We start from the raw sequence: 10,512 nt of genomic DNA on the forward strand, positions 1-10,512 counted from the left end.
AGGAGGTATGAAGGAATTAAAAAAAGAGAAAATTTTCCTAGAACAAGGACAAAAATATCCAATAGTTCCAGCTCTTCAGCCATCAAGTGTAGATAAATCTGCACGACCTACTGCTGAAAGAACTGAAAGACAACATCCTATTACCCAGGAAATCTGAAAGTTTTCTGAGTTATATTAACACTAATATAGTAACACTATGAAATTGTGTTAAAACATGACATTAAAAGCAGTTAAGCAAGTTTAAAATAATTCATCAAACCCAGCTAAGCTCGAATCGTCCTCAATCATCTTCATGCACAGATACTTACAGCATACTACTGAATCTGTGCAAAAAGCAGCATCAAGACGATCAGGCAGGATAAACCACAACGCAAGCAGAAAAACCTCTCTGTGTTTAAGTTATTTAAAGGTTTTTTGCTGCTAGAGCAGGAAGCACTGTCAAGTATACCTACAGTCTGTTTCATAATCTCGTATTTATAAGCTTTGAAACAGCAGATGAATCTTTTTTATTTTTGATATACAGATTTTTAGAAATTTAATTTCCAGGAAAGCAAGAGGTATGACGCTTTGACTACAAAAATTAAAACAAGTCATCATGGCTACTGATGAGCAGATTAAACAGTCTAGTGTCTTTGTCTCAAATTGTAAAGGATATTAAATCTCTAGGAGCTCTGTGTTCCAGTGTCAGATGAGCCGCAAAGTCATCTGTGACATGATTTGGATCCCCTCCAGGTAATGCTGCACATATTGGACAAATCTGAAAGGACAAACCAAGAAAGAACCCACCTTTACTAATTTTACAGACAAAACAGAACTCGCATTGAGTCAGTCATTAGACATCGATTCTTGCTCTTTAAAAGCACATCCTATATATTCACAAATACCTGGATAGCAACACATTAAAAAAACAAACAGAAAATGTATTCAAGTGCAGGCATTAACTTAGACATCTTTTACTTCATGCTGTTTCAGCACGCTATGAAAAACAGATTGAATTTGAAAATTCAGTTTGCAACGTCTTGAAAGTTAAGTCTTTGCATGCCAATTCTGCCATAGGCAGCAGTTTGATGACAGGATTACTGTTTACTGGCTTTGACACTCATCCCAGCAGTAGAATCAGAATGAAGCCACCCATCCAGGCAGTGTAACCCCAGGTTTGACAGAGGGACTGATCTCCATATCCCTACACAACAGTATTTTGGGAGAAGGCACTGACTTTGCCCTTGTTTTGTATTTTACCAAGTTTGTTGTTTGTTTTTAATTAAAACACACATTGACTAAGTAGACAAACAGTGCCATTGCAATTGCCATAATTATTACTTGTTTTTTTTTTCAGTAACTCCAAACACACTTTAAAAAATATCTTCCATTTTTCCTTACAGTAGTTTAGAGTGATTTTAGAAGTTTTACAGATGGCAGACAAAAACAACACCAATCCATCCCACAAAATTCTTCCCCCAAATGTTAAGTGCTCAAATTAACATCACTCTGACAACTGTAACAACTTCTGTCTATGAATTCCTCTCTCTGTTGCTCACAAATTGTACTGGCTTTATAGATCAGCTTTGCTATACAAAGCCCAGGCTTCCCGTGCTCTTCATGCATGTGCTCAAGTTGTCCATAGTAGATCTCTGAAGACTGTGGGCATTAAGAACACCTACATAATAGCACACACATTTGTCCTACCCTTATGCAGGTAAGGACAAGGTCTTGAACTAAGTTTGCTGTAAAAATCACAGCTGCTTTTGACAGAAGCTGCTACATTTTTTTAATGCCTCTTCAATTTTAGGAGTCAGACCTGAGCAGAAAACCAGGAAATTTAGAAGCTTTTTGCTACAGTCCCTTCCCTTTGTTTTCAGTGTTCAACATTTCTCTTCACAGAACTCTGCTTACCAGCTTTGTCACCACTAGAGAAGCCATACACGCAGATACACTGCAGAGCACAGACACCTTACTACAGCACAATACAATACATACTTAACTACCCAAACATATTATACAGATACTAGACTATGACTAGTCTTTACTGAGTTCTAGGAAGTCACAGCTGCAAAACATGGATGTGAAAAATTTAAAAACCTGGAATCTGAACATTGTGTCAGGAATATACCACTGACACCAAGTGGTGCAAATCAGAATTGCAATACTAAGCCAAAGAAAGTCATCCAAACATGGAACTCGATAATGGTTGATTATGTGTCTGAGACTCACAAAGGAAAACTCAAGATTATGAAAATTGTGTCACTGAGTTAAGACACGATCGTACAGTGCAACTCTCTGAGAAATAAATTGTTTCACTTCACACATTTTTTAAAAATATAAGAACACCTTTCAGTCTCAGAAAGGTGGAGTCAAGCCACCTCCCCTATGACTCTTGCCCACAAGATCCTTAATAGGCTTGGAGACTAACATTTCGTTTTCTTCCAGAGAATTCCTTGGGAGTTAAGAAAACTAGCAGATTGGAACAGAGAACCTATTTATGAGAAGTTTCTTCACAATGTACTAGAAATGAGTAATCCACTTCAAATATTCATATTTTTCTAGGAGTCTATGGTGTAACAGTTAAGCAGACAAAAGCATCCCTGCTAACCTACTTTCTCCTACTCCCAAAGACAAAAGCAGGAGCTAACACCACAAATGAACTATTTCTGTTGACAGTTGTTTAGGAAGAACATTTTTTACCATGTCAAGTGTCTTAATGGTTAGGGATGGGGAAAATCCCCCTGCTTTAAGAGCAATAGTTTCAAAAGAATGATAACTTCTATGGCATAAATGTACTGAGTTCATTACAAAAGCTATCTGAAAACCATGCCAAACTGCCTGCATGTCTTCCTGTCACATCTACAGAAGACTAGCACAGCCATGAGGACAATTACACACTGATTGTGAAAAGGGAGGCAGCTGCACAGAAGAGCCATCAGAACATTCTAAATTACATCTTACAGGGTAATCAACTCTTGAACATGGCAGTCTTTACATTAGGACAACCAAACAGCAACCATAAAAGAAAACAACCTCATTATATTATGATATCCATGAAACACAGAAGAATTTTGATGTCGTCATCAAGTGCAGGTATGTCTTCTTGCAAAGCATTTAAACTAACTCATCCTTCAAGGAATAAAAAAAAATAATCAGGATACCAATTTTCCAGAAGAAAGATTCGTCTTGATATATTTCCACCACAACTGAAAGCCAACTCTGAAGCTTCTTACCACTTCTGTTGATGTCTCTGCATGCTCAGAAGTAACATGTTCTTGAAGAGATGTTTCCGTATAACCCATTTTTCCACAATAAGGACAAGTGAAAGACTGTGGCTGCTCTACAGAGAAAGCTTCTCCACCATAGTACAAATCTGGAACAGAAGGCATTTAAATAGAGGTTACTTCAACGCAGTAGTATCACTTATTTTGTTAATCTAAACCTCTGTTTATAAACGTACTTCAATGTAATCGCTGCAAAATTAATTTGGTATTTAACTGAAATGGCTATTTTAATCTTCTATAAAGGTCATAGGCTGACACTCACGACGTGTTCAATTACTGATTACAAAACCAACACAGACTACATTTTATTTTCATCAGCAATCATAAGATAGTTTTCTAATATTCTGCAGGAGCAAAGACTCCTATGATGATGCTGATACTGCCAAACCTCCACTCTTCCTCTTGTCTCATGTACAGGGTCACCATTTTTCAATCATAAGAGCAGTTTTCAAAAGCTGAATTCTCAGACAGTGAAAAGGAACCTGATAATATATGTTACAGACTGTTTGCAACTTTTATGTGTTGAATTCAAGCACTTTTGCACTACTGATGAAAACCAGGCACTCCTACATTGCTAATATAGAAGTTTCACAAACTTAACATGTAAATTTATCAAAACATGCAAGAAAAGAATGCAAAAATTTTATATAAAAGTAGCTTCCTTCACCTACTATTTAAAAAGAAAAGAAAATCCCTCAAAATTATCTAAAAACCTCTACTTATAAACCTCACTCCTTCATGAACCTATTTTCAAGTAAGGCAGAAGTACCAACACAACTTCCCAGCAGAGCAAAGGGCACAGGGCTACAACCAGCCTGAAGAGCACGTAAATAAATGAGCATGCAAGTAAAATTATCTTTTCCTTAGGTATGATATTAGCTCAGTCCAGACGTCAAGAATTCCACCAGTAGACACTCTTCTACCACAGAAGGGAGAGGTTTGATGAGTATTGTCAAATCCTGTGTTCCTGGCCCTTGCTTTTAGAGACTATGAAACAAGCCAATTAAAAAAAAAAAAAATCTAGCCCCTTGATTATACTCCTTCATGTTCTCCCACTCATACCTTCTTCCACACCTTTCTCATAACACACAGCAAACATACATGCGCATGCCAAATAAATATGCCTTCATCTGGGAGAAAAAAATATCCAAGAAGCGCACATGTCAGAATCAAAATCAAGTCACTGACAAAATCCAAATATTTTTCCTTTTGAAGTTTATACCTCCCTTTTTTCCTCCTCAACTTTAGTCTCTCACCATGTCTTACAATCAAAATCTGTCCCCTTTCTAATCTGAAATACAGGTCACCAGGTACACTTTATTTTAAACTATAAAACAGATTTTAGAAAAACCTCACAGCTTGGAGCAGAATGTTGGAGCAGAGACCTCCAGTGATCCCTTCCAACCAGAATTATCTTAAGATTGATCCTGTGAAACAAAAATAGGTAGTAATATAGCTGTAATACTCATCTAGACTCTAATATTCTGTTAGTCACCAATGCTGATCTGTTTCACATTTGCAGGCTAGAGGCATCTGCTCTCAACGGGTGGGATCTCTGCTCACCTCACCAGGAACTCTCCCCATTCACTAAAGGCAGTGCAAGAGCCATATCTGCTGGAGTAAAATGCTGCCTTGGTTGAATCTGGAAACATGATGCTCTGGCTAGAAGCTTATTTCAACCTTTCCAGTACGACTGTGTCTAGCAGGAAGAAACAGCACAGCCTCTATTTTTCTTCACGTGGCTTCATCAACTAAGTGCCAATCTCAGTATTCAGTCTCACAGCTCTGCAGCACTGCTTCAGTGTGACAGACACTGCTGGGGCTGATAATTCACACAATAGACATTCAGTTAGTTGTCCAGCAGTGGCTGGGTGTTCTGTTTCCACAGCAGGTTGTTCTGTTTCCACAGCAGAAATCAGGGCCCCAGGCTGCCCAGTAGGCTTTAAGCTACCTAGACTCAGGGCAGACCTCTACACACACACACTCTGCTCATGGACTACATCTTCAGGTCTGACCATCTGGCCAGGACTTCAACTACACCCAGCCCTCTTGCCTTAGGGGGCTTTCCTGCGTGGACTCTAGAGCTGACTTACCATACTTGCTTTCTCTGGGACTGTCAACAAGACCTGCTCCTGTTACCAACCTTACCCTGCAAAGCCTGACAGTGGGGACAATGCCCCTGCCTGTGCTGGGGTCACCCTTAGCTCCTGGTTTGTTATTCATTGTGGAGCAGCCCTGGTCTTGCTGCTCCCCAACAACAAGAACACACACTGAAGCCATGAATGAGCAGGGATGCCAATATCCATGAGGGGATTTGCAGCCCACCTGCCAATGGTGAGCAGTGCCCCAACAGCAGCTGCTCCTCAAACAGGCTCAACTAGCTGGGGGACAGCTCTGCTGAAAAGGGCTGGGGGACACCAGTGGAGAGCAAGCCACACACAAGCCAACAGTATTCTTCTGCAACATAGAAGGCAAATGCGCATCTAGGCTAAATCAGCAAGGAAAGAGACATCTAAATCAATGGATGTGATTAACCTATATTTGCTTGGCAGGCAACATGCAACAGAGGGTCAGTTTTGTCTCTCCAAATCAAAACAGACATTGAAAAAAGACAGACGATCTAGGGGTGTTTTTTAATGTGTTTGTGTGTGCACACACATATCTGGCCATCAAGTTAGAGGTTTGGAGAACCTGACATAAGAATGGTTGAACGGATGGGGTTCATGCTGGAGAAGGCTCATGGTGGAACTCATCTCCAGCTTCTTACACTGAAAAAGCACTTGTAGAGGAAATAAAGGTAGGCTCTTAAAAGGGAGCATGATTATATGCTGCAGGCACAAGCTCCTTCAGAGGAAATTCTGATTGGATAAAGGGACACAATAAACCCCCAATGTTCACTACAGGAACTAAATGCTGCAGAAGTAGTGAAACATCCATTGAAGGAAATATTCAATACTTGGCTTGATGGGATAGCCCGACTTACATCCCTGCTTCCAACAGCAGGTTGGATCAGATATCTTCAGAGCCCACTTCAAAACAAACCAAACTAATCTACGATGCTTTGATTCAGCAAGGTACACGCTTATCAGACAGATCTCCTATTAGCCACTGGGGGAAAAAACCAAACACACACAAAAAAACCCCACCACAAACAACAACAAACCACCCAACAAAAGACTCATGCTGAATTCTCGTGAATCCAGTCAGATCTCACACTACACATTATCAAGGTAACCATTATTTAAGCAGCACCCTTTGCCTTAGTCACCCAAAAGGCATCAGAATCTTCTGCCACATAAGCACTTGAGCTGACAGGTGAAGATACACTTGCTCTGTACTTTGATAAAAGCAACACAATATGATTTCGGTAGAGAATTCTACTAACAATTTGTATTACTTTATTTGCCAGTATAATCCTTTTAACGTGGTGGTGGTAATGCGCAAGCCACACGCTTAAAATAATAAAGCATCCTAACAGCTTAGGATTCTTTTTCAGGAGAAAAAAAAAAGGGGGAAAAAAAAAAATTTGCTCTGAATTTCTCCATTGTCCTGACAGACTGTCCTACAAAAAGCACAAAAGTATGACTGCTGGGTAAGCACATTCCTGTTCTCTACACAGGCCTATTGCAATTCTACTCCTTGACCCATCAGAAATAAACTAATTGGATCTGTGCTTTAAAGGCCAGTTGTCATTATGTATGAGACTTCATAACTTATTTTAAGCTCTGTTCCTGTTTCAGCAGCATATCACTCTCAGCACGTGTGAGAAAACATTTTTTCCAGTGTCTTGTGGGGACTGAAGAACAACAGCACTGCCATTGTTCTCGACCCCATCTTGTTTCAAAATTAACACTAGGTCATACACTGACTCCCTGAACACAAATATGCCAACCAGACGGTAGAAGAGTGAATACATGTAGCAAGAAATCACTAGGGCTTTTTCTTTGTGTACAGTGTTCTCATGTGAGCTCCCTACACTAGTCTGACTTTTGGGTGGGGGCAAGGGCAATAGATCAAAAAATATCAGTACGACAACAAAAGTTCCTTCAGAGCACCTAATAAGTTAGTCTTCTTGCCAAATACTCTGCAAGACTGTTACAGTACCTACAAACCCTAAAAACTGATCATCATTTTCATGGAGCTAAGCAATGTTAACTGCTGTGCTGAACCAATCCCAGATACAGAGAACCATCTGTGTGATTTGCTGTCCACCACAAGCACCAGCTCAGCCACAGAGTGACCATGACAGTTGTCTGCACGTAGACACTGCCGGCCAGAATGCTGACAGGAACTGGAGGGACACAGGGGCTTTCCCATCAGCTGCAGGTGGACCTGCAGTAAACAACTCACTGATCCCCAGGCACACTTTTAACAGTCAGAAAAATGGCAGACTTCCTCTGAAGTGCTTGCATCAGTTTTGCAATGGAAGGATCCTCCACTCTGCTCCTTCTCCTTATTAAAAATCACCTCTTACCAGCTGTCCACTTGGCTCCCCACCACCAGCAAAAACTTTAAGTTTACTCCTATTAGAAACAGTTTTCATACTTTCGAATCAAACTTGACTATAGACAACAGCGCTGACGTTTGTCAATGGCCACATAAGCAAGAATCCATGCACCTACCCAGATGAATAGCCTTCTGTTCTGTGTTTCTACTGATGTTTTGCCTGCTCAGCAAAACTCCCTACTCCTACTGTCATATATTAGAAAACATTTTCCCCTTATTTGACTTGCCACGTCACTAGGAAGTGACTGAAGACTTCAGTACTTCTGTGACATTTAGTTTTATGTTGCCAGTCTTCCCCATGAGATTTTCTTCTAACCCATTAATATCTGCTTACTTAGTGAATTTTAAAATTCACTAGTACAGCTATCCTTAGAACTCTGAAACAGTTAATTTTAGACTAGTTCTAGAATGTAGTCTTCATGCAGACCTCAAAAGTAAAAAATAACCACTCTGCCACCACAACAAACACAAGTAAAATGTATTACACCAAAAGATACATTTATCCAAGACTTCCAAAAGAAACATCCAAGTTGCAGGAAACAATATATTCGCTAAACATTCTTTGGTTCTGATCACAGATACTCTTTAAGAAAGCAGTATTTAGAAAAAGTTTCCTCACTGCAGTACACTGGAAGCTTTCATTTTTAATGTCAGCTTCATAGCAAGAGTATGTCAGTCCTCTTATCCCTATGAGCATTTAAAGTTTATGGGAATGTAGTCCTTTTTGCCAATCTGTAACATCCAAGAGTAACTGTTGCTACAGGGCTATGAAGTTTCAACCTTGCATCTCAAACAGTGGCCATAAACCTGAATTAATAGACCATATACAATAGAATTTTACCTCATTACTGAGACAAAAAAAAAAAAAAATCAAGAAGAAATACATGCAAGCTAAAATGGTGGTATGCATTTTTGATAATGCACTAAGTTATCTCCTTCTAAAACCTGGATTCCCACAGACTAGACTTCTGAAGTCATCACCAGGCAGTCTTTGTGCAAGCAGATGCCTGAGAACTGAGAATGAAAGACATCTTCATTCTAAGACCATTTTGAGAAACCAACTGCATGTTTCTATATATAGCTAGTTTCTAATCTTTAAAGAAATAAAGAAGTAGGTTTTGCTTCTGACTTAATCAAAAAAGTAAAGAAGAAAATTTGCAACTCCTAAAACTTCACCTTTTAAGAAGTTAAAGAATTCAACATGTATACAAGCAGATACAACCAGAATTGCTAAAAAAAAGATTTATTAAAATGTTAGCTTATCAAAAATGGAGCAGATGTCCAGCATCAGCAACATCCTAGACCAGTGGCTCCTCACAGAAGTATCTCCTGAGTTACAACCTGTTATAAATATGATGCAATAGAAACAAACAGTAGGAGACAAGGATAATTATTTTTTACTTGAAATACTGAAATGGTTTCAGAGAATTAAATTAGTAGTTCTTCAAAAGAGTTCCACGACTATTACATGCTAATCCTTTCCACTAATCTTGTACAGTCAATACAGCCTGTCCTTACCCCTGATGTAGCTACCTAGTCCTGCGTGAGCCACCAGAGAGTATCATTCCTACAACACCTCACCAGGATGTTTCTACTTGTATACTGTGGCACTTAAGTAAACTGGGAGAGGAGACTGACATCTTCCAACTGGGAGTTAATCTGGAATAGTCACTGTTATGAAGTGGTTTTGTCTGATAACCTGCTGTTATCAGACAAATCCATAGAATTAAACTAAATTCTTTTGAAATCGGTACATGTACGTAAGTCTGCTCTTTATGCTAAAGAAAGCATGCCTGTTTCCTAGAAGACAAGAACCTGCACTTATTTTCAGTGTGCTAACAGGGGATGGGATTAATAAATAGAAACACGAAAATCCATATTATGGTTATAGACACAACATAGCAGCAAATTATACTAGAGTTTTAAATTATCACTTACCAAAATCTACTCTTGTTAGTATGCACTGCATGGGATGGTCAGTTGTATGCCTTGTCGTTGTTGCACCACTTTCATAACAAGTTGCACATAGATCGTAATCGTAGCAAATTAAACACTTGTATCGTCGGCCACGAAAATTTCCTTTTAAACATGCATCACAGCTGACACCTGTAAACAAACAGAATTCCTTTAAAGCAGCAACAAATGCACTTTTTTTTATAACAGGCAGATTTGTTGTGATTGCCTCTCAACAACTAAAAGGAGGCAGCCATCTCCGACATGCAGGCGACATAAGACTCAATTTTTAAGTATATTTTTATTTTAAAAAACTGCTCTCCCAAAATTAGAATCTTCAAGTTAATTAAGGCCAAAATCAAGCACTTGAAAATAATAGCTTAAGTTACAAGATCTCTTTGGATGCACTTTCCTACAGGCACCACTGCCTGATTGTATTGACTGGTATTTTTACTGTTCAATTAGGAATCTTAGGCCAAGCACACTAAAAAGCTAAACAGCAAAATAGCTGATCAAGAGAGGAAAAAAAACCAAAACAATAAGCAAACCAAAAACTGACAAAAATCCACTAGCTTTTCAGCTTTCACTCTTCATAAGACTTTAATTCTGAAGAACAACATGACCATCCCTGATGTTACATCTTGGGTAGGAATTAGGACCTTTTTCCATTTTAAATAACAGAAAAAATTAGTGTTTTTTGAAGTTAGGCAGCGTTAGTGTTGTGGTTTGAGGCTTGGGATGGGGGTGTGACCTTTCAGCAACTGGGAGGACCCCAGGTGGGGGTGAA

At 39.1% G+C, this 10,512-nt stretch overlaps 1 protein-coding gene across 1 annotated transcript in view; it reads right to left on the reverse strand.

The window, feature by feature from the left end:
• Nucleotides 1-9,919, reverse strand: part of KCMF1 (potassium channel modulatory factor 1) — a gene marked incomplete at its 5' end in the record, with an annotated part of 14,113 nt that extends 4,194 nt beyond the window's left edge. Inside the window, 3 exons of the mRNA XM_008936588.1 lie at nucleotides 656-757; nucleotides 3,216-3,355; nucleotides 9,711-9,919. Of these exons, the coding sequence (XP_008934836.1) occupies nucleotides 656-757; nucleotides 3,216-3,355; nucleotides 9,711-9,919 (451 nt within the window). The remainder of the gene's footprint in view (nucleotides 1-655; nucleotides 758-3,215; nucleotides 3,356-9,710) is intronic.
• Between the last annotated feature and the right edge of the window lie 593 nt (nucleotides 9,920-10,512).

The sequence above is a fragment of the Merops nubicus genome, unplaced genomic scaffold (genome assembly GCF_000691845.1).
Source record: "Merops nubicus isolate BGI_N331 unplaced genomic scaffold, ASM69184v1 scaffold16963, whole genome shotgun sequence".
In the NCBI taxonomy this organism is placed as follows: Eukaryota; Metazoa; Chordata; class Aves; order Coraciiformes; family Meropidae; genus Merops; species Merops nubicus.